We start from the raw sequence: 25,716 nt of genomic DNA on the forward strand, positions 1-25,716 counted from the left end.
ATCCTCTAGCGCTAAATCCTTCCAGTGCTGAAAAGACATTCAGAAAAATAGAAGTGGAAGCAAAGTAAATCAAAATATTCGGGATTTAACGGCAAAGAAGCAGGTGAGGATTACACCTGAGGCTATTCAGCCTGGCGGCTCAGCCTGTGCCAGTCTGCCACCAAGGAGCCGAACCTGCAGTCACCCAGTGAATGAGCCACCTGTGTGCCTTGGAAGAGGCTGATCTCAGCCGTGCTCGTGTAAAGCAAAGAGAGTGAAATGACAAGCCGTTCGCTTTCAGCAGCACAAATGAAGATTCGGTAAAGGAGGCTCGCAAGCTAACTTTTTTTTCCTCTTTAGGCCAACGTGCTTAACAATCTAAAGATGAGTCACACGAAGAAAAAGAACTGGATACACTGTGTCACCTCCTTTTATCTGAAAAGGACAGCTTGTCATGTGACCTTTGCTTTAAGCCAGCTGATGCATTGCTGCTGGATGTGTTAAACAAGGCTGATACAAGGACTGCAATGTAATGCAAAAAACCAAAAAACATTTGAAACCTACTGGTGACACTGACATCTATGATTTTAATGTACTTTTTTTTTTGTTTTTTCTCTTCTAACATTTAAGCAGCGTTAACAATGAATAAACTCTAAGCCTTTTTAATTGTTATTGATGTATTTAGCAACTGTTTTTCCATGAAGTTGAGTCTATAAGTGGCACAGATGGAACAGTCAGTATATAAACTAAAATAATACACCTGTTTATATCTGTTTTTACAGTCAGGGGTATTGTTGCTGAGTTCTTTTAACTTAAAAACTCTGAACTCAAAGTGACAGTTTTTGTTGGCTCTTATTTTTGGTTTTAGTTTGCAGGGCATCTTTCAAACTGATACAGAGCACATAACAAAAACAGCAAAAAAAGGAGGCACCAAAGGCCTTGGCTGCCTTCCACCCAGATCCCACTCTACCCTGTGGACCGAGCTGCCTTTTACATATATTTAGCCTGAAATCATCTAAAGCCCCGTTGAGCTGCTGCTCTGTATTTTAAAGCCACTTTCATAATCTTCCACAGGGAGGCTTCAGAGCTGAGCTTATGGCAACAATGGAGCCACTGGACGAGTGTGATCTCTGATTCAGCATCGGATACTCTGAGAGTACAGGAGGAGAAGTTTAGGCTCACTGCCCTTCAGGTTTGAGGGACTGTCTGAAGATGATGAGCTATCATTATGTAAACAATGCACAGTACCGTGCATCATAACCTGTGTTTAACCCATCACAAACACACATCTGAGCCTCCAGAGACCCTACCAGTCAAGCCTATAATTTGATGTAGCAGCCCGATGAATCTGGTGCCATTATGCATTTCCGGGGAGGAGATCTTAAACGGCTATTGATTAAATAAATTAATAAGAGGCTGAAATAATGAGAATGCGAAGTGAGAGGTGTGAGATCACAGCTTGGCCGGAGAAGTGAATGTGGCACTATGAGGCCAGTCTGATTGTCCTGTGGCCCACTGCAACAGTGACAGAAAGGAACAATGAGACATAACTCACCCAGGAAACATAGCACAAAGGGTCAGAGGGGTCACATGACTCTGTTTCTGTTTGTCTGTCCTTGAGTCACACGTGCATAAATAAATTAAAGTGGCAGCACCGGAAATTATATTCTACAGAGAGCATTATGTGCATCATTTTGTGGTGAAGACTGGCCAGCACTGATCTGTCAGAGTCAAAACTCAGAAGCAAAGAACAAGACAACCAGAGCGAGGCACCGAAGCCATCACAGATTAAGACAGGAAGCTACTTCAAAGTCAGCTAGCCTGCTAATGGTTTGAAAAACTGGCCTGTGATTTTAAGATCACAGCCCTGAATGTAAAACTGCACAGACATTTCAGTAAAGAAACTGGTTAATACAAAGTAAATTATATAAGTGGTTAATCAGGAAGTTTACAATTTTAGATTATTGAGAAGGAAGTGAAGGCAGTTATAATATATCTGTGGAGGTATGGAGATGTTCAAGAGACAGGGTAGCGAAAATTTTAACCTAAAGGTCGGAAGGAGCTTTACTGTGTGTTTGTGAATCTAGAGAAAACATATGATAGGGTGCCAAAAGAGAATCTGTGGTACTGTATGTGGACATGTATGAGGACAGTGAGCCAGTGGTGAGGTGTACAGTAGGAGTGACAGAGAGGATCATGGTATAGGTGGGACTATGCCAGGGATCAGCTCTGAACACCCTTCTTGTTTGCACTGGAGATGGACAGGTAGACAGATGAGATCAGGCAAGAGTCTCTGTGGACTGTGATGTTCACAGATGACGTGGTGCGCTGTGAGAGCAGGGAGCAAGTGGAAAGGAGATGGAAGTATGCTCTGAAGAGAAGAGGAGTGAAAGTCAGGAGAAGAAGGTTGAGTAGTTTGGACACAAAGTTAGAGAGGCGAGGCTAGGATGCTTTGGACGTGCAGAGGAAGAAGAGTGAATAAATTGGACAAAGTATGTTGAACTGGGGCGGGAGGAAAAGATGGAGACCACAGAGAAGGTTCATGGATGTGAAGGAGGAAATGCAGAGGGTTGGTGTGGCAGAAGAGGATGCAAGGGATAGGATGAGACAGACGAAGTGTCATGGCACCTGGGTTGTTGACCCAGTGTTTGGGGTTTGGACTTTTTGTCATTGTTTAGTTTCTCAAGTCGGTTTCCATCTTTATTGTGAAAGTCTCTTGTCCTATGTGCGGTTTACTTTTGGTTACTCAGTTTCATTAGTTAGCCATGTTCCCACCTGTTACCTATCCTGTTATTATCCTGTCTCTTTAAGAACTCAGTTGGTCTCTGTTTCCAGTCATGCTGTCGTAATTTCCTCTTGTGCATGCACTCTGTTTATTTCAATCGTTTATTAACCTAGCTCCAGTTAATAAAGACTGTGTCTATTCCGAGCTGGCCTGCCGAGTCTTTCATTTGGGTCCTCTCTCTCCATTCCCAGACACCTGATCGTGACAGGAAGATCCTCTAAAGGGAGTAGCAGAAAGTAGGAGAAGACACAAGCAGTTCTCTCCTTCAGGAGCAAGTGTCAGAATGGCTTAAAAACTGCTTTACGTGAGGAAAAAAAGAATCCAGAATAGAAAGAAAATCCATTTACAACCATGTGCAGTTGTAAAGAATTATGTTAATTTTTCACACCCTTTAAATCTTTACTGGTTGATACTCATAATGATGATGTCTTAGGTCTCAGCTTCTATCAGCATTAATATTGTAATTGTTAATATATCTTAAATCTTCTGTATATTGCAAAAACAGCTCTTTCATCCCAACTTGGGCAAAAGATTAAATGCATGTTTTGGAAGTGGTTTCAATGTAACAGCTTGTAACGCCATAAAATACAGAAAAAAGGGTCCAATAAGAGCCGTCAGGCAAAGAATATGACTAAAAACCACAATTTTTTTTTCAATTTAACAATTCACCCCCTTTTCACTTGAGTCAAAGACTCCAGTGCTGTAGGGTGTAATTATGTGAGCAAAGTATTACAAATACAACACAAAGAGACATTCATGCATTAAAGTGATTAACCAAACTCTGATTCAACACACCCCTGCCAAGTTTCAGCTTCTTTTTTTTGTGCTGATTCTCGGCTTGTGGGCCAGTATGACGGAGTCCTTATGGCTCGCTTCAAGACAGATTTGAACAACTGTGAACCCGCTGTTTAAATCTACAATAACTCACGGCAAACAGCTGGATCCTCACTTTGATATACAAACACGTGTTCTTTATCACAAAACATTGGTATTTGGAAAGTGAACTTAGGGATGCTTTTAAAGTCCATGTTATGTTCAAATGTTAGGCAGTGTTCGACCTTGCATACAACTCTGACTTTCACACAGTGCAGCCTGTTATTTTGGCTACTGCAGCAACATTTTGACAACTCAAGCGCAGCGTAAGTGAAGCATGAAGCAACTGTCAGAATGACACAAGGGACGCTCAAAGATAAGGTAATGCCATTACCCTCTTGTCCTCCACAGACATCCGCTTTGTATCAAATTGCTATACCCATGAACCAACAGGTCTTAGTGAAAGTCTGCAGATCTGTTGGCCAATATTGAACTATATATCTCCATGTGTGTTGTTCAATTTCCACTGATATTAATAATATATATATATATATATATATTGCATTTAGAAAAGCCTGGCAATGCAAAGAATCATTATTACGGAGAGACATTTAAACAGGATATTGAAAGCCCAGTTGCTTTACAGACGCAAGTACGACCTGGACGCCAGGATAGATTTTATTGTCAACCAACTGCAAGGGCCTGGGAAGGATCACGGTTATCGGTCAAGTGTTTCGTGGCCACAAATTAGCATTTCGTGCCCTCGAAATAGTATTTCATGGCCACAAATAAGTATTTCATGGGCATGTTATACCCATTTCGTGCCCACAAAGTAGTATTTTGTGGCCACAATTTATTTATTTTTTGAACCATGTCATCAGAGGGGCTCCGTAGCTTTCACATCTCCACATCTGTGCAAATCCGTGTTAGCAAAGGAAGCAATCTGCAGCAAGGTGCAAAGACCAAAGAGACCAAAAAATTTATTTGGTGACTCCAAGCTATTGTCAGAATGATATCAAGTGTTTTCCTGATTCTCGTATTTTGGCAACCTTATATAGAATTGTACATAGAATATAAAATTTAAACTCCCTAAAAACTGGTATCTAACACCAAAACTCTGGTAAGGTTTGGGTCTGAACTTTGCAAAGACACAACAAAAATGTCCCAGTTAACAGGTGAGTTCACTTGACATCAATCAGATTATTAACCCGAGGCATGCAGGTTTACAAAGTGAAAGAAATCTGAGACTAACCTGTGAACAAAGAAGTGAGAGACAGACAAAAGGCGATGACTGATGGAAATGCTGGGCCACCAGCTGGGTTAGTCAGTCAGGTCAGGCTCTCTTCCTCTCCCACCTGAGTCTACATCTGGCCATCCCTCCATCCCTGCCTCTCATACATTCTCTCTGTTACGTAACTCTTTCAAATCACAGCAAGTGCAGCCCAGGAAACAATAACAGTAAATGCATGTTTTTTGTTGTCACAGAAATGTGATTCCTAATCAGGTTTATCGAGTAATAAAAAGCATTTAGCTTAATTGAGTTTGCCCCATAAGTGCACTTTTGTGCCTTCTGGTGCGAGACACGAATTACCGACTTCATAAAATGCATTTATAATGTCCAAGAATAATGAGACTAAAATATTTATCAGATGTTTTATGTAATGTCACAATAAAAATGAACAAATAAGTATTCCCTATAAGCAAGGGCTTTAAAGCTAGCTGCATCGTTGCAGCAAAATATTTAACATGCAAAGCATGTCTGCAAGGAATTTAGAGATAAAGCAGCCCTAAAGATATAAGTAATTTGCCTATCCATAAAAGCACTCTTTCCTGGTACTCTGGAAAATGTTTCAACGATGAATAATTGATGATTGCTGGTTACGCATCACATTAACTGCTGGCTGTCTCACTGTGAACTGTGGGCCTCAATCAGCAACTTTGCATACCCTTGTTGACTTCCTATTTATGAGAACGCTCCCCGTCTGCCTGTCAAAGGATTTTATGGGATCACAAAACAGCAAACAAACGTGTTATGATGCAGCACTAAGAATTAATATTCTGCCTCCGAGAAGATAAAACAACAGCGCAGAGAAAACAAAAGAATTATTGCTTTCTCATCTCAACTGTGGCAGTTTTGCAGCTCCGTATGGTCACAGTGTGAAGATACATGATAAACCTGTGCACATGCAAACGCACAAAGTGGAAACCAAACCGCTTTTGGTATGCCGACTTCACTTTTACTCTAACTTTACCACCACTTGCTTGTGATGAACAACTGGGAGCAGTCAAACACAGAAGAGGATGGTTTAATGCAACAGGGCTAGACGCACACACACACACACACACACACACACACACACACACTGTGTATACATCACCATCCAGGAACATGACACAAACCATCTTTCCTGACACTATACACCTGTGGATTTGTTTGTCTTGAAACTGTTGTTGTGCAAAGGCGGGTAAAAAGAGACGACTTCACACCAGAACTCCAAAACTTTCTTTGCATGCAAAAACACACTCTACTGCATTTCCAAAACAGTCACATCTGAATCCTGTCCTTGTTTCACTGCCAGTTGTATAACAGCACGATGGCTCCTGTTTGTCCTGCCTTACATTGTCTTTTTCGTCCAGTCTCTCTGGTCATAAGAAATCAAATCTTATATAACAGGGGATGTGAGATAAGGGTTTCTGATGCCTATCAAAGCCATCTATATTTTTCTGCTGGGCGGCATGCAAAGCCGTTGGTCAGGACGGATCAAGACAAATGGCCACTCGGCTAGGCGTAATTCTAGGAGACAATCGTTGTCAGGAAGCAGCTTCAACAAATAATGGCTATGAGCAATTGACTTGTGCAGAATGAAAATAATGAAAAGTTTGCACTGAATCACTGAATGTTTAATTTGTTTCCACTTCTTAAACCCCTGACAACACATTAACCTTTTTTTGATTAGATTCCTGAACTGGAATGTCTTAGTTCGGAGTTTAGATAAAAATAAAATGTGAAAAAATGTGGAGAAATCGACTGTCTCAGAATTCTTCCCAGTTTTCTGTGAAATATTAAACCTCTAGCTGTTAGCACCCGTTCAGCAGAAATCCCCTCATTCTCTGCCTGCAAGCTCAGGCTGAAATGCTGCGTCAGTCTCATGATAGCTTTAGCTGCCTAGCTGAAAAACACGCTTGCCTCACCAATGGCTTCATCACACAGCCAAACTGTATTATTCCCTTTTTGTAAAAATCCCCAGATTTAAATGTGGGTGGGGGAGGAGCGCACTTGATCCCTTATTCAATGTTTCTAGTATTTAATACTGTAAGAATGTACCAAAGATGCTCAGAGGCACAGGGCTGCTGTCAAACCCATCTCAGCGTTTCATATTTAGGGGGAAAGAAACTTGGTCGAGAAGTGAAGTTTTTAGTCACACTGTAATTGAACAAGCTGTGCTAGCAGGGATAAAATGAATAAATGTCACATCGTGCACTTTGACAAAACAGCATGGGAGAAGTGAAACTCTAGTGTGGGGAAAAATAAATCAAGTTCAACTTGAAATCCTATTAGCTGTACAGCTGAGGGCACTACTGTACATGCCAGGAGCTACTGAGCAGCAGGAGTACGTGAAGCCGAAGACACTTTCACCTAAGTCAAAGATTCAAGTGCTGTAAGATGTAATTATGTGACGTGATAGGAAACCTGAATCAAAAGGAAAAGATGGCGTGTGCCATTTTTGACTCGGAAGTCTGTTTTATTTCTAGCCAAAAAAAAGTTCAATTTAAAATTTAAAATTCAATGCACGAGGCATAAGTCTCTTCTCTTTTAGCAGAAACAAATATAATATAATCATTTTCTACATATTCCTCGTGTCATGTAAAGAACAGACATGCTACTTCTACATTTAATATTAATATCAAAAGACCAAAGAAAGCTGGATGTAAAAATACACTTAGCTGCTGTGTTAGAGGAAACAAAAGTCAAGTAAAATGACATGTCAGACACACAATTCAGGACAAAATGATAGAAGCAGTAGTCTGTGTTATGAATCCATTCTTTTCATTTTCTTATATTAACCGAAAACCAGTTTATAATTCAGGGTTCATGGGTTAGCGTCCTCTTAATGGCTTCAGAGCAGAAAGAACATGTACAGCCACTGTGCTAAATGTGGTTGATTGGGACCCTGCTGAGGAGATGGCAGTTAGATCACATCTATTTTGCAGGAAAAGTGGTACATTTGAAAATTGGCTCAATTATTTTTGGTTAACGCACAGTTAGGCTGCACATACGGAGCTAGTGCCTGTCTGAGTCCAGTGGTCATTTTAGACAGTATTCTCTCATTGGTGCTGTTGCCTTTAAAGCTACTGGATAGGTAAGGAATATGTTTAAAATAATAGCTAAAAGCAATCCACAAGTATGTCTCACACATCTATGTATTGTGTCGAAGAGATGTCAACTGCAGTTAAAATGGGTTCTTACTGAAGCTTTGTGTAATAGAGTTTATACCACAAGATGGTATAGCGAGTCACTGCCATGGTTGAAGGATGCTTCTCTTATCTTCTTGACTTCAATAAAAACTATTTTAACTAATGTCTGTCTTGTAATAATAGCTTAAAAACTGAGAAAATGATTACTGTAGCTCTATACCCTCATTATGAAGTTAATTTTGTAGTATAAATTAATAGGCAGAGGTTTCTGACACAACGTTATGCACAAATTGCTCAAGAGTTGTCCGCTTGTTGGTTGTGAAAGAATATTGATCGCTTCTCAACTGGCTGGCAAATAACTCAAAGCGGTTGCTAGATGACAATGAGGGTGTCACACTAAAACCCTCTTTAGGATTGCTTTGGTTGCTAATAGGTTGTCGTGATCAACTGTTGTTTTCATGGGAAAGGCTAACTTGTCTGCAAATGCTCACCAGCCGCTAACCAAACGATAGTGAAAACCTGAAAATGTGTGACACCAAGCACTTTTGCCTCCAAAGTAAACGTTATGCCAACACTTTTCAAAAGATTTAACAGTCTCTGTTTCCAGTATATGGAATATGGAATAAGGCTACTCTCACACAAACTGTCATCATGACTGTCACACGTCCACAATGGTGGAGAAGTTAGCGTGTGGTTAGCATGACTGGAAAACCTCAACAGAAAGCTACTCTTGCCATCCCTTGTGCAAACACAGTGGGTGAGAGAGACAGTGGGTTGTCCCATTTCCAGCATGAAGAGGAAGACGAGAGAGGTCCGATTCCCACTTAACTGCATTCAATAACAACAATGGATGAATAAAGCAGGGATTATAAGTCCACTAGGGTCCCACGGATGTCAAATTCGTCATCAGACAGTAAATGTGGGGGTACGTGTCTGCCTGCATGTTGACTAATTTACATTTAATTTTCATTACTATGCACCAACTACGCCTGTGCCCAGGCAGCACACTGCAAGTGGGCTTCAAAGAAGTATAACAGGAATGATTACTCTCCCTGTCCGTGTCCATAAGAGAGTTTAATCCAGGCTTTAGCTCTCTGTAAATAATTAAACAAATATTTGTTCAATGGTGAAAATGGCTTTAAGTAACTGTAGTTTCCTTTATATTTGATTAAGTTATTTTTAGCTTCTTTATTACTTTTTGGTGCTTTTTTGAATGTTTAATAATTTTACTTGCAGGTTATATGTTAGCTTAACAGTAGCGTTATTTTGTTAAAAATCCCTCATGCTTATACGCTCAGTGTTCAGCTTGCAGCAACAACACAGTGAGCATTTCAAAACCATCTACAAAACAGTTAACCAGGGTGTACCGGACCATCTATCCATCTTTTCAGTTTTTGCTTAACCATTCATCCAATTTAGGGTCACATGACTGGAGCCAATCCAAGCATTCATAAAGCGCCCCGTGAACATGGCTGACACAAAGAAGCAGAAAACCACTCACTGCTAATCTACCACCACAATCTCGAATCAAACATTGGATGTACTTCTTGTTTACTGGACAGCTACATCAAAACTTTCTGGTAAAACACTGCCCCTTGGTGGTTCAAACTTTAGGTAGAAATGTCAAATTATTAAATTATGCAAACAAAAACTAACTCTAACTACAAGCAGCCACTGTACTTTAGTGCTTTGGTGAATGGGAACAGTGTGAGAAACAAACATAATTCTCTACTGTTTCACCTCATTTATAATGCATGATTACTCTGGCTTTAAACCCTCAGTGGTGCTGTGATGAGCCAAGGTCAACTCTATATCCACACTCTATACTCCAAGTTTTTGATGAACTATTTGATTATCAAAAGCCTGAAGCACCACAACTCATAAACATTTAACGACTGGGGGGGAAAAAGCCCCTCTCACTTGACTCCTGGCATTTCACCCCTAAAAGTAAAACCACACACATGCTGCAGGGTTTACGGAGAAACTGAAAAAGTTGGCTTTTGCAAATAAACTGAGGTGGGATTTTAGTAGTGAGAAAACACTGATGGGGGTTGAAATAAATCTCAAGCAGTGGGGATTGCCTGACTTATCAGTTTCACATTCACAGAGAGACTCTGAAAAAGGGGGATTTTTTTTCACTCTGAGCAACAGTTGGCTTCACAGAAAACACTTCATGTGTCTCAACTTGCAAACCCAAAGCAAGCCATTGCTGAAAGAGCTGTTTACTCATTCGCTACTCTAACCATTATTTATCATCCATGCAATGAATCCGGTAGAGTACCCATAATGTCCCCCACCAAAAGGGGAAACCTCCATATCAACCACGCAGGTAACTACAACTCTGCGTAAACAAACTTTTTTCATATCGCACCTCACAGCGAGCTTTATTAAATACACGTTGTTACATGTACCCGTATGAACTGTCTCGGAGCTACAGCTGTGCTGTGACTAAGAAACGTCCTGTGCGCTGCCAAGAAAATATAGAGAAAACCTGCAAAATACAAAAGCAAAGTTCGAACCAGCTATATCCACTTTTTCCCCCCGGCTCCAACTTTTTTAATTTCTCCTCTTCATCTGTCTTCCGCTCTCACAGGAACAAGAGAGAGAGAGAGAGAAAGGGAGTGATAAAGAGAGAAGACGAGGCCTATACATCAGTGGGATTTAATGCTACCTCATCTTGCTCAGCCCTCGTATCACATGGTGTACAGCATCAATAATTTTTACGAGCCAGCGCCTTCCTGTTGGAACCACACGCTCCCAATCAGGCATCTTGGAACTCATTTTCCATCTTTATTTTCTGCATGTAATTGCATAAAGACATTTAAAAAAGAGCCAGACAGCCAGGATATAATATAACTAGCTGGCTATATGGTGATATTAAAAGACTGGATGCTGGCTGTGTGCTCGGTGGTTTGGCAGCATTTCACTTCTTTGAAATAAATAAACGAAAAGTGAAGAAATGTATAAATTATCCACATCTGATAATTTATAAATTATCATACATGGATAACTATCTGGATCACAAATGAACAAAGTTGAACAGTTCTTTCCTTTTATCTTGTTTATTTGCTGAGCTCTGTGACTGTCGCACCAAATATGATATCTTCACAGTCTTCTGTCACTTTTAGTGCAGGAAACTGGAACAGAAGAGTGCACTTCTGAGGCACTAAAAGCTGCTGTTGCAGTAAAGGGGCACAGACGATGACAGGGTAAAGTCAAAAGGGAAATCCGAAATGACTGTGGTGCTTCAGACATGGATGATGCTTCAGTTTTTGATTTTGTAACTGCCATTTATTGAGCAAAAGGAGGCTTTTATTCCAGCGGGGAAATGGAATTCTGTTAACACGAAGTATCCATTCCCCTTCACAAAGATCAAGGGTCAACTAAAAAATCAAATGCGCCAAACACCCTCTCTGAACTCATGAATAAATAGAGCCCTAACTGACAACCAACCAAAAAATGTACTTTCAAGAAAAGACCTTCAATGTATGACCTGATGTAGGATCTCACAGGGCCGCCTGTCTACTGAGCATCTTGGAAGTTTCTGATTTGGTAAGTGAGCTTAGAAATCCTGCTTTATCAAACGCAGACCACACAGAGTGCACAAAGAGGCCAAATGAAACAAACTTGGCAGCTAGAGAAACTTTGGGGTTTCACTCAAATGTCTGGACACACTTTCAGAACAGTGACTGATTTTGTTTTTTTTATGTTTCTGATAAATGATTTGCATGAGGAGCATTTAACCAGAGTAATGTCAGCTAAAGGTCAGCAGGGCTTAACCCAGAAATCCAGTTTCAGTTTCATTTTCATATCTGCCTCAGTGTAACATAATGACAGCACTGTCAGTGTCTAAGAGAGCGACATTTCAGGGAAGGAAAAGGCAGAAGAAGCACAAACGAAACACTGAAACTTAAAAGGGGCTTGAAAGCAACATCATGTTCTAATCTAGCAGCCACATTGGATCCTATGGTACACACAATCTGGTAACTGGTGGTAGATGTATACTTGTTCTTGGTGTTAGTTTATACTTTATTCCTTGTATCCCTGTTTATTCCTGCCTCCTTTATGTTTTTCTGTCTGGATTGGTCTTTTTTGTCTCCCTTTCCAGTTGTGACTCTCGTCCTGTTTTATTTCGTTCCCTGTTCTTCTCTGTATCGTGTGTCTTGGTTAACTTCCTCCAGAGTCATTACGTTATTTATCCCCGAGCTGTGTTCCCACCTGTTTTCCATTCAATCATTATCCTGTGTATATATTGTCTCAGCCTTTCTTTGTCTCTCTCATGTCTTGTGTCCTTCCTCGAAGTGTGAGTTTTCTTGAAAGAGTCTTAATGATTAACTACTTCATCCTGACCTGCCTTATTTTGTGTTAAATGAGAGCTCTGCATTAATGTTGCTTTTGAGTTTATTTCTCATTTCCCGAGGTTTGCATTTTGGGTCCAACTCCTTCCTGATACACAGCCTGTGCCTGACAGACTTTCTGTGTTAATCCTACAATGGACTGGTGTCCTGTTCTACCCTGCCTTTTGCTGCAGGGTACAACACACACTCACAGCTGGGACAGGCTTCAGCTCCCACCCCGACTACTGTGAACTGGACAAGCAGTTAGGAAAATGGATGAGTGTGCACTTTATTTGCCCAGAATAAATGAGGAAATGATGCCAAATCAACATGAAAGTGATACATAGGCATAAAGACTGGTGGACAATAAATTTGTCTTATTCAGTTTATTCGCAAATAAAACATTGCTTTATATGTTTTATATTTTAGTTTTTGTAAAAAAAACAAACAAAAAAACCCACCAGGTTCATTGCTGAGCTTTAAAGGGTTTTGGTGATTTGTAGATTGGTAATATTTCTCAATGCTAAAGAGAGCTTTTTGGGGGAGGGGGGTTTCCTCCTGAATCAAGTGTTCATTCCACTTCACTCCAAATGTGCTTTGACTTGACCTCCACAGTCTTGTCATCACTATAAGGTCACAGTAAATGGTTACAGCACAAAACTCATTTTTGAGTTTTCACAGCAAAAGCTTGTTTATATATTTCCTTACTGGGTTTTTTTGTTTGTTTTTTTATTGACTGTGTAGCATATCCATTGGCCAAATTAAGTTGTATGTGAGCTTACTATGTGACATGTTAGTAGACTTTTTTTTCCATTGGTCTCCACATTGGACTGTATATAAAAGGTGGCATTTGACATTAGCAATGTGGCCACTTGCATCTTTCTCCGGCTAGAAGTGGCGATATTTCAATGACAGGGTTAAGTATTACATCATCAGCTAACAATAGCATCCGTGGTGTGTAGCAGACAGCTAAGGGGTAGAGTTACTATGCAAGCACTCTTCTCAAAGAGGCCATTCTTTTAATCATGCATAAGGAGGAACAAAAGGAACAAAAATCAGCTAGTGTACAGTGAGAGTTTTTTTTGTGTGTGTCAGATGTTGCATATTTATTCCTGCTGTAGGTTTTGTCATTTTGGAATCTCTGGAGACATATTTATAGGGCTGAAGTGGCTGTTTGGGACACTGCAGTTTCCAGCACTTACATGTTGAGTAATTTTTCAGTCCACAAGTATTAGTGCTCATGGCAGATTTATGGTGCAATGGTTGTGTCTGTTTGTGTATGCATTTGCCTATGAAGCACTTACAAAGAGCCTTATGCAATCTATTTGCAAACATACTTGTGCGCAGTCCTTCAAAAGATCAACAGCATGTAGCTCAGCGTAGATGACGCTGTGCATTAGTCGAGCGATTACTGGTTTAAAAGTGAGCCGGAACAGGGAAAGGCGTGATAGCGGATGTGGCCACAAAGGGACACGCGTGACCGTACAATAATACAAAGAAAAACAACAATCAGACGACCCCCTACATGCAAGCATTTGGCGACAGTGGGAAGGAAAAACTTTTAACAGGAAGAAATCTCCAGCAAAACCAGGCTGAGTGAAGGTCAGGCATCTGCTGAAGCCAGTCGTGGCTCCAAGAGACAGTTTTCAGTTTTAACAATTGTTTCAGCTCCTTCAGTACAAGTTTGCTCTTTTCTGCAGCTGGATGAAACACTAACAGCAGATAAAGCAAAAGTAGCCCACAGACTGGTTGTTTATGAACCTGCCCCCTGGTGGCAGAAAATACCTACAGCATGTAGATAATCTGAAAAGCTGTCTGTACTTAGGACCATTATTCTCACTGTTCTTCAACACCACATGGACATGAGAATGGACACAACAACAGTCCCAGTAAGAAAGGTAATAAAGATATTTCCAAAAAGTATTGAACAGTTTCTTTCAAACATACCTTCAACACAAATCAAAAACAGCTTTGCTTCTTATCTGTACAGCACATGGACATAACATTTATTTAAATAACTCGAACGATTAATGAAACATATTCATGAAAATCCAGTTCCCCTGAACCATCAAGGAAATAAACACAGCAGGAGCTACAGAGACGAAAGTATAAGAACATTTTGCAGTTTTGGCATACAGCGATTTTTGTGCACACTCACTCATGATCACCCAGACATGCTGAAAACCACACAGACACACTTATGCGCACATACACATTTGCCTGAGGGGCAAAAAACTGTAAGAGGGGGAGGGGGAGACATATTGATTTCTCTGTCAACTCTTTGATAGAAAACCCTGAGGGAGCCCTCGCATCCGCTTACATCCCTTTAGCTGAGTGAATTAACCACATTTACGCTTTGGGCAAGAACACACAAGCATTGCATTAAACTGAAAAAAATCTAATAGTGAGATGTCTACTTTGAAGGCATTTTATGCCCCATTTCCAGTATTAACTTTGAAGAAACTGTCTGTGTAATCAAGCCAAATGACAGGCCACAGAGGAAAGTAAATATGCAAAAGACATGTAGGGCTGATAACCAGTTTGACATCAACAAGTGAAAAGGCTGGAACTTGAAGTCAGGGCCGGCACGAAAGAGATTAAGGCTTTTGTTTTATCCTTAATCTGACATGCAGTAAAACCCAATCCCCTCTGCTGTCTCTCTATGAGAACCACACCACACAGCCTCCGGAATCAGGAAGAAGCATCGCTGCCCCGAGCTAAACCCCCAAAAGAAAAACACACACCAGACTCAACAGTACACACTCATGAGTTAACACATAACCAAAGCTATTTGTTCTTGCTCAGTGGCCCAATTATTATCTGCTTTTTTTTTCTTGACGGATGAGTCACATTTCTTTTTCTGAACACAGACCCCAGGTCCACACACACCATTAACTCACCTACTCCCAGACTGACTCACTGGACTCCTCTTCAGTCACTAGGTACTTATTGACAAGCCAATGACAAAGCTAAGCCGTCTCCCACAGCTGAGAAAACACCAAGGCTTTGTCGCTTCCTCCCTTGCGGCATTTGGAGGAAAAGTTCTTTCAAAACTTTAGTCTCTGCTAATTGACTTCAGTCAATAGAGGCACAAAAGCTCCAACCTTAGCAAAAAATGCTGCCTCCTTTAAATTATGTTGACTTTTATGGTCAGTATTTTAATTTTCTGCTGGTATGCTGCTACTGCTCTCGCTGTGTGGTCTTTTCTCGAATACTACTGAGATAGTGCGGTGCATTTCTTTTTCATACGGCGTAAAAGATTAAACATATTTTCCTCAGTCGTATGCAAATGAATGCGAACAGCAACTCATCATATAAATCCCAGCAATGAAAAATTGTGATTGCTTGATTCAAGGTGGGAGTGCTGGGGGTGGGAGGTGGGGTTGCTTAAAATCAACCCCCTGCTTACTGACATCAATTTGTCAAGTAAATCACAAAAATGTGGATGGTGAAAAAGGTAAATGGAACTCAAACCTCTTCTGGCAGAATGAAACGCAGCTCACAGATCCTCAAGAATGAAAACTTTTATATAAAAAGTCACTTAAACCGATTCCTGAATTCAAATGACATATCTGTTTTACTGGGCCAGTTGTTGTGGTGGTGGGAGCATTTTGTATTCTCTTGTGTGTCTGATGGTTGTCAAAGAGGAAAAAGTCTGGGACAACTGGTGGCTTTAAGAGTCACGAGAGACTGCAATTACTGTAATCCCCACTTTTGGGTTCAGTTTCAAAGAAATGGATGATCGCATCCCAATTCAAAAACGCATTCCCATCACAAAAAACAGTTTCTCCTACAAGGAAGGGAGACAGCCAGTCATAGATACAAACTGTCCCTATTACTCAAGATTATTAACAATTAATGATTGTGCAAAGCTGTGAAATATACTGAAGGGTGAGCAGAATTACATGCAGAAACATGTAACCCAGTGAATCACGTCCATATGCTACTAACACTGTTGTCAACAGGAAGCAGTCTTAATAACCTCTGACACTTGAAAACAAGCTGAAGCAACTCTTCACATACTGATGTGGTAACACATTTCAAAACCACGTGAGGCAGAAAAACTCAACAAAACCCGAGTGCAGCCCGTGTCTGGACTAGCTAAGCAAATGCAGACATAATTTACGACCTTTTATTGACACACTTTCTCAATCGCCAGACGGTGAGGTCATCCTGAATCTGAGCAGTGACTTTTTATCTCAAATGCATCTTGAGAACAAATCCTTGCCCGATCGGTCAAAGGATCAAAGGATTTAAATGCTTATTCACAAGCAGCAAAACTTTCAAGTTTCAGAAGAAATACAGAAAAGCGTCTGCGAGGTTTGAAGATAGCAACGACTGATGTAAGTTAGAGAAAGGTTAAGTCATTATCAGCCAAAGTCTTTCCAGACTTTAACCTTTCCATGAAGTTTTATCAACCTCCCAGCTAGCTTTGCACAATAGTTCGGGTTGATGTTCATGGTTAACTCTTTAATTCCAGAAAATAAAAGCATGAAGATGAATGGACTACACTTTTAGAGGATAAATAACAGTAATCTTGCCTTGAAAAGTTGGAATATAAAAATATACCTTCATCAGTTAAGGTAATACAATCTTACTTGGTTTGGTAGACTCAGTAAGTAATAATGGTTGATAACAGCGACTGGTGTGTAACTAATTTTTCATGTTTTAGAATTGGTTGTAGGTGTGAATGTGAGCGTGAATGGTTGGTTGTGTCTAAAGCCCTGAGATAGACTGGTGACTTACCCAGGGTGTTACCCCCCTTTCAGCCTACAACATCTGGGATAGGACCCAACTCACACCGTGATCATGAGCAGATGGAAGAAAACGGATGGATTGTTCACCACAGTGACCGTTGTTTACTGTAACTGAAGATCACCTCCAAAGTACAGCTTGGTCTAATTAATCCTGGTCTGATTATTCTTTTCTAGTTTTGAATGGCAGAAGACTCGACTGAACTAAACAGACCCCTGACCTCCATCCCACCCTACATCCTTGAGAAGAATTTTTTGCGAGCTAAGCCTTATCATCCAACATCAGAGCCAGACCTCACTAATGCTCTTGTTGCTGCAAATCCTAACAGCCAGGTTCTAAATCTTTTTCAAAGCCTCCTCAAAAGACGGAGGTTTCACAATCACATTCAGGTTTAAAGCCTGGGTGTCAGCTTCCGTTTTTCTGAACTTGGCATACTCGATAAGAAGTAAATCCAATCTATAAATGCACATATAAGCTGAGCGACACCTAAAGAAAAAAAAAGCGTTTGACAAAATGTTTGATAGTGGTTTGCTGCAGTGTTTTGCACCATCAAGGGAAAGCTGGACTTTAATGTATGCTTGACACTTGTATTACACCCTCCCTGGACAGAAAATGTCAAACGGATTTTGCTTTTTGATGGAAGCTGCCACAGGATTCATTCACAGGATGAAATTGGGCCCTTTGGTGAGCAGCAGTCAGCTCTGAAACTTTCACACGGCGGAAATGTCACCTGTCATACGGACTTACTGTTTGCCAGCCCTATGTGCATCACTTCTGTTTGACCCTCTGGGTCTGTGCTTTAGCTACCGTCATGCCCTATAACTGCAATTAGCTTGGGAGATCGAGACCTGCTGCAGTCAGAACCCCCTGCATTAACCAGCCTGGCTTGTATAGAGACTATGAATGACTAGGGAACACGAGGAGCTGCCCATTAGATTGCAATGAACGGGTATTTAATAGTGCTGGCCTACTTAAAATCGATTCTTGGGCAGCACACGACTCTATGTAGTGAACAGCAGTTCCATGTCCTGTAAAAAATAAAGCGTGATGTATCAAAGGGTAGAGGAATCACTCCACTGTATAGCCAGTTTCTAGAGAGACTGAAGTGCTGATGCACTGGCTTTTCAGTGTAGAACTTCAAAGTTACTGTCCAGAAATGTAGAGTTCTCTCAGCCTTCAAAAAAAAAAAAAAGCTTTTTGAAAATGCACAGCAGGACATGGGTGAAATATAGAGAATACACACAGTTAATCTATTCTTTTTCATGGTCTTTTGTGAGTTTATACGTGTGTGTGTGGGGGTGGGTGGGTGGTGATGGTGGCATCTTTCAATAACCGATTCAAATGCTGTCAAAGCTAGACAGGAGAGAAAGGAATGAAGAGGAGAAACAAAAGTGAAGAGGGTGTTGTTGAGACAAAGAAACACAAGACAGTGAGCAACAGAAAAATAATGAGTGAGATGGGAAAAAAGCAGAACTGCGCAAGAAGATAAAAGAAGAATTACTTTAAAAAGTAGAATAATGCTTTCTATGTCCTTCAGCTGAAGGTGTATGCTGTGCTCAGTTTAGATTTTAGGTCTAATTTCCTGTTCCTATCTCTTCTTTTTTTTTTTAAGTAGCTTAGTTACTTGTATTGGAAGCAAATTAACTGAGTAGAAACTGACCTTAACACTTAAAAAAGGAATCCACTGTGTAGAAAGGCCATTTATTTCTATAACACCACAAAGAGCATCTGGTTTCCAGTACAAACTGCCCCCTTATAACCTGTCTTTACTGCAGGGAGGGATTCGCACACAGAAACAGCTCCAGACCTGTTGATTTCCCAGCATGCCCTGCTTACATTCCTGACCTCCTTCTGTCACTCTTTTACTTGACTCACCCCTGTTGCCTACATCGACGTCACCCCCCACACTTAAAACCCCCTCGCACTCCTCAACTGCTGCCTCTGACTACAGGCTGAGCAGTCGAGAGTGATTCGAGAGTGATTGTCAGTTCGCATTTTAAAAGATAAGAAAAAAAAAAGACCGTTAAAGATAGTAACAGCTTGTATGCACAGAGGACACAAATTTCACCCTCGTGCAATCTTGGTCAAGTTGCCTTTGAGAGTGTGAGGTGACTGTGTCCTGATGAGACATGAAAGTCGCTGCCCTGCAGAGCCGTGAATCTAGTGAGAAGGCCAAAAGGGAACGATACTTTGCTCAACCTTCTTGCCTCATTTTTTTCAAAGAAAAATGTGCACCCAACAGAGTTGAACAACACAGTGCGATAGTGAAAAAAGATCCCATAAACAGTTGTTTCTCCCATCTCAGACAGATCATTACTCAGTGTCCAAAGACAAACCTTTGCCATTTGTTTCGGTGAGACCAATACATCAGCACAGCAGAGTTAAGGCTACAGAAGGGACAAGAGAAGAAACATTGAACACTACTAATGCAACATGGTGTCCAGCAAAAACTCTTTTTTTTAATCCTGCTCTCATTGGGAGGAGTCTGGCATTCAAAACTCATGGACATACGATTCAAAGTGGATGCTCTGATTCCTGTTTGATCTGCTTATTGGCTGTGGGGACATGGCATCGCCAGTAAATATATCATTTTTTTCAGTCTGATTTCAAGGCCTACGAAGAGCAAATGCTTGTACCCATCCGTTGTCACGACACAGGGAAGAGACAGCAAATAAAAGTCATAAACCAAAAGTGTTAAACAGTCTATAAGGATGCAGACAACACAACTTGGACCATGACAGTAGCAATGACTGCACTATTTGCAAGCTGAAATCAATTTGGAATTTCTACTTTCTACTGCGAACGGATCATATTTTCACACGTAAAACATTACTGCGGTGTGTGGTTTGTTTATTACTTACTGTGTTTAGAGCCTTGCTGGTGACTTGACACTTTAGGTGGGCTGATCCTGCTTTTGGGAGGGACCCCCTCCATATTTTGGCTCTTCTCACCTGGATTCTGGCTAGGGGCCTGAATCTCAGACTGGGTCTCACTCTGTGCTTTGTCCCGTGCCACAGCTGCTGTTAAAGACTTTTGTCTGCTCAGGATAGCATCACTACCTGCTCTCATCAGCTTCTCGCCCACGCTCAGGACCCGGGTTCGACCTGCAAAAGCGGGCGCACTGGGGCATTCCTTCCTTGGGGAGGGCAGCTTGGATCCACCCCCTGCCGGAGGGGGCCGCGAAAGCCTGGAGGCTTTAGACATCCTGCAGGTTAGTGGATCAGTAAAGCTTCTCTATCCCTCTCAGCTGATGGTACTGCAGCTATGTCCCATGAGCAATCCAGAAGTTTCTTAGGTCTCAGTGAGTTTGACTCTGTTACTCTTTAGCTCCAGCGTGTTGTGTGGTAGTGCAGGTAGGCTGACAGGGCCAGACGGAGGGAGGGCAGGAGGGAGGGCACTTTTGGGAAGCTGGGTGGGAGGCAAAAATGATGGTGAGGGGGTGGGGAGCTGTGTGGTTGGAGGTTAATAGCTCCTTGGAAGGTGTTGCCTTCTCCTGGCGTGGCCTCCTGAGATCATCATCCAAAGCAAACGGTAGATGTGTGTGCAAGTGTGTGTATGTGTTGGTAAATGGGTGTGTGTGTGGATAAACCTGTGGAGTGACAGGATGTGCTGTGCCAAATGCAAACAGAAAGTCAGGTCTCCAGTGTCAGCGCATTCCGGCTTCTTAATCCCCTCTCTGCCTCTCTTTTCGCGTCTGTCACACTCTCTCGTTCTCCATCGCCCTCTCTCTTTTTCTCGTGCCCCCTCTCTTCCTCACTTACGCTCATAATATGGTTGTCAACTTCTTCTCTTCTACTTCATGGTAAATACTTCTCCCCCGTGTCACTATCCTCTTGCGCCTCGTCTCTCCTCTTCCCTTTTGCTTCGGTTCACTCGCTCTTCTTTGCTGATGCACAGCGGGTAACCATCCCCGCGCTCCGGCAGGCGGTAAACAGAGAGAGTGAGAGAAAAAGATTTAGAGACTGCGAGAGAAAACGGGGGAGGAAAAAGAGCACCGGGGATACAGAAAAAGTGCCGGCAGAGGCTTTGTGGAGGAGCACTGCTCTTCAGGTGCAGCTGCTCAAGCTGTTCCAGATGTGTGTGCAGCACTTCACGTCATCAGCCAACCGCTCAGAGCTACGCTCTGGTAGAATCACCACTTCACCTCGTCCTATTTTTCCTTTTCCCTCTCTTTGTTCGTCTTTTTGCTCTGATGGTCTCTAGTTATTAACATCCAGTCAGCCTGTAGCCTTCCCAATGTGATGAGATGTTCGGCTTCCAGAGGCAGGAATGCACACACACACACGCACAACACAACACACTCAGTGGTGGAATTTACAGAGAATTACAGAGCCCTAAGAAGTGGAATGTTACAGCGTGTGTGTGTGTGCAAAACACACACAGTGAAGCTATTCTGAACTGCGGCACCGACGACATCGGCTGTGACAAGGGAAAAAAAAAGAAAAGAAGTTGGCTGGGAGAGAAAAAGACAGGAACATCAAGCTCTTCTCTCTCTCCGAATCCCCCAAAATACTCTCTTTTCTCACATAAAGCAAACACATTTCTTTTTCTTTTTTTCTGACAATGTGCTTGAAACAATCAGCTGACCCATGAAATTTCTTCTACAGCACACAGTGATCATTGCCAGACAAGCACATAAAAGTATGAATCGATGTTGGTAAGGCAAGCAGAGAAAGAGCAGCTTTCGATCTTAAAAGCAAAACACTTGTCATTAATTTTTATCTGTTTATATGGTGTAAAAAAATTAGATATGTATATACATCTCTCTCTCTCTCTCTCTCTCTCTCTATATATATATATATATATATATATATATATATATACACACAGCTTGCTGATGCTGACAGGCTCATTAACTCTACCAGCAGGTCACCCTTTTTTTTTTTTTTTAGCTCTGAGGCTGTGGCACTTGTGTAATATTAACAAGGATGCAAAATGGACATGTGATATATTGCACAGGGATGTGATTGCGTGCGTACTGACTAAGCACTAAAAAATGGATTACAGTGAGCGAAAGGATCAACTGTGGCCAGGCAACACATTATAAAAGAGCAACAATCCACATGGACTGGGCTACGAGCTCAGTGACAATTTCTCTTTTTGAACCGGTTCTGCACCACTCAGATAGGAAAAAAAAACCCACAGAAAAGTCCCAATACAGAAAAGCCAGATGTGACATCCACTGCTATGCTTGGAAATATTAAACCGGATGGCATGATTAAATAGCGCAATAGAAGTTTACATAGCAATTTAGAGGTAAAACACACACACATGCACTCTCTGTACAGAAGATTCAAGCTCCTCCCTCCAGCGGATTGCCATTTTCACTACTAAGCCCTCTCATCATGATGGGAAACATTACTCATCATATAGATATGAAATAATAATTATATGGCCACATAACTGTATTGCTTTAGATAAAGAGCGAAGCAGATTGACCTACATACTTTCCCAATGAACCGTTCGCTGACAAAAATCTGAGGGCTAAGAACCTCATGGGAACTGCTGTATGTCAGATGGATTTTAGAAAGGGAGAAAAAGTGAAGAAGCTAGAGACATTACCATAAGATTAAACATCAGAATTGTGTCAGATTATATTTCTGTGTCACCCGTTTGGCAGAGTTCTCCCATGTTTACAAAATCGTAACGCCAAGGATTACGTCAATCCTAAAAAATAAAAAAAAGTGACCGTGATAAAACCAACTCCATATAGGTTTGACTCTGTGACTGAATGGTAACTCTCTCATACTATAGTTGAAGCTGTTTGTGCATCTGTATGCTGGGAGTAAATGAAAGCCCTCTTTGTGGGCTGGATGCCTCCCAGGCTTGAAGCCAGTTCTGACTGTACAGCAGACAAACGCCGGGAACTTGGTTCAAAGGCTTTTAAAAACATAGTATTTAGGCATGGGAATGTAATTTGAGTTTCCCAATTGAGCCTGCAATGTGATACATCATAAAATAGCAATATCCAGACATGGCATCGATGTGCGTTTCAAACTAGAGGAGCAAAACAATCACCCACAAGTATTCTACCTTCAGAAAACACTATTTGTGAAAGAGGATTATTTGATGTGTTGACAGCAAAAACTGTCAATTAGGGCTGCCACGATTAGTCGACTAGTCACGATTACGTCGACTATCAAAATCGTCGACGACTGATATAATAGTCGACGTGTCGTTTGAAGCTTTGTAAGATCACAAAAGACAGGAACAAGTAGTAGGGTTTAAGAGTGTAATAACGGACTGAAAAAGAAGATGGCAGCACTGCATGTACAAGGATGCCAGCTGCCGTTAAACCCCGAAGAAGAAGAAGCTGTGTCCCAGAATTCCTAGCGCAGCCCAGCTCAGTTTCCAACAATGGCGGCAGCTAGTTTGTTTTAATATTACTCTTATTATTCTTTCTGGGTCACAAAATAAACGTTTAACATATTTTCAGGCAAGAATGTAGCTGTGTAAACCTCAAATATCTGCTCAGTTTATCAAGACACCACATATTTTCAAAAGTGCTCCGAAGTTTTCGGAGACGTCTGTTACCCACTAGCTCGATAGCTAGCCGGGGGCAAGGCTCACTAGAGCCCGTGAGAACACCGGACTCCCATTAAATCGTTTTCAAACCCACCGCTGTCTTTCGCTACTCAGGTTAAATATATATAAGTCACTTAAATAATTTAAAAAATGTTATTGTTTGGCTTTTTTTAGTATTTTATTTGTTCCTGAGTAAATCGGTTTGGCTGAGATTAAAGTTACAGTTCGTGTGAGATGCTCCAGAATATACTCCGGTGTCCCGTTATATTTTAGATAGCAAGGAGTTTATTAAACTTCACCGAAACAATCTGCAAATTTCATTAAAATTTAATAAATTATCATCTTGTCTTTATTTTTAGTTAGCACATACTTTAAACACTTAAAGCTGTAAGCTAATGATAGTTATATAAGAGCAGATGCATGCTTGTGCAGTAAGCTGTATGTTTTACGTCCAATGGATGCATGATCTGATTAGTAGACGAATCACAAAAATAATCGGTGACTAGTCGATTATCAAAATAATCGTTTGTGGCAGCCCTACTGTCAATGTTTCAAATATAAGCAGAGAGTAGGCAGCAGTTGGAGGACTGTTATGTTTGAGTTGTGGCACTGTGGCATGGGTTGTTATAGGAGCAAAATCCTAGAAAACTTCTGCTTATGGCTTATATGTGTGGGTAGGAGGGGCTGTTCGGCATACTTAAGAACGTTAGAAGACTCAGCAGGGTTGTCTGAGTGCCTTTGTGGTATTTCTCTAATTAACTGCCTTCAGAATCTGACAGTTATTATTGGACTTGGGGGCAGAGGTTAAAAACTCACTCCCCATTAACTGAGCTGTAGCCTCAGCTTCCTGTATATTTTCCAGCATATGCACAGTTTTTGATAATCAGCAGAACGCTTGCTGTCAGACCTGACAAACATCTGATAGAGATAGTCTAAAGCTGCTATCACAAACATTTTTGTCATAATAGGTCAGGTGGTTATTGGAGTTTTCTGTGACTTTCATCCAATTATTTTTATTTTACCCAGACGCAGCTCTATTTTCTTATCCCTATCATCACTTTCAAAGCACATTTTTCTTTAGTAAAATGCCTTTAAAATTGAATAATGACAAAAACATACTGTGAACATCAGCAACGTGGCTTATGATGAACTTGAAAATGCTTGAGGCGACTTTTGTTGTGATTTGGCGCTATATAAATAAAATTGAATTGAAATTAAATTGCTTATTTACTATGCAAGAATCTTTATATTTTGCTTCAAAGGAGCCAGACTTTCTTGCAGCCTGTTGCAGAAACATATTTTTTCCAATTTCTTTTTTGTCAAATAGTCAAATAATTGCAAAAACAAAACAGTTTGACAGACAAATGTTTTTTATTTTTGCAGCAACAAGGTGATTCCCCCCAAGAGCTACTTGGCATGCCTCAACATGATGCGCTGTGTGTCCTTAAAAATTCTGAGGAAACTGAACAGGTGAAGGACAAGAAAAGAAGGTGCAGGTCTAAAAAAACAAACAAACAAAAAATATCTGCAGCAGTTGAACAGGAATCATATCCTTAAGAAACAGTAAAAATCCAGCAAAGACCTGAGATTGGACTGCATCTGGCCCTTCAGATGACCAAGTGTTCACTGAAGCGTCATCAGAAATGGGTTCAGTGGAAGGGTGGCTGTTAAGAAGCCATTCCTAACAACGGGAAATCCAAATTTAACATTTTTGGTTTGAGTTATTATTGATATATACAGAGGTGAGGAGTGACCGCCATGTCTAACACAGGGTGGAGGCTCTGTCATGGTTTGGAGCTTGTCAAAATCTGTGAAATTATGAATGCAGAAAATGTACTTTTAGCCATGCTTCATTAACAATGATCCCAAACACTCTGTCAGTGCACTAAAAAGAATATCTGGGTAAAAAAACATGCAATGGAACAATATCAGTCATGGATTGGCCTCCCCAGAGTGTGTAGCAGTGTGTAGCAGTGTGAGGTCATCTTGGGGAGAACAGGACAAAAGCCAGCCAGCATCCAAAGAAGAGCTTTGAATGTCCTTCAGGATGCCTGGAGAACTATTCCTGATGACTAACTATAAAAACGACACAAAAGCTTGCCTAAA

At 41.1% G+C, this 25,716-nt stretch overlaps 1 protein-coding gene across 11 annotated transcripts in view; it reads right to left on the reverse strand.

Annotated features, from left to right (window-relative positions):
- The window catches only part of si:ch211-285f17.1 (sickle tail protein homolog), a 120,688-nt gene that overhangs the window by 71,522 nt on the left and 23,450 nt on the right, over positions 1-25,716 (reverse strand). For 8 of the 11 annotated variants that reach the window (XM_035909603.2, XM_035909602.2, XM_035909605.2 and 5 more), the window contains exon 1: positions 19,947-20,503. The exons of 1 other annotated variant lie outside the window; for it this stretch is intronic. In XM_035909603.2, coding sequence (XP_035765496.2) covers positions 19,947-20,289 — 343 coding nt within the window. In that variant the 5' untranslated portion in view covers positions 20,290-20,503. Of the gene's footprint in view, positions 1-19,946; positions 20,505-25,716 lie in introns of those variants that run through there. 2 more of the 11 variants (XM_035909604.2, XM_035909611.2) reach the window with 2 other exon arrangements.

Source organism: Neolamprologus brichardi, chromosome 9 (assembly GCF_056152115.1).
Source record: "Neolamprologus brichardi isolate AB-2024 chromosome 9, ASM5615211v1, whole genome shotgun sequence".
NCBI lineage: Eukaryota > Metazoa > Chordata > Actinopteri > Cichliformes > Cichlidae > Neolamprologus > Neolamprologus brichardi.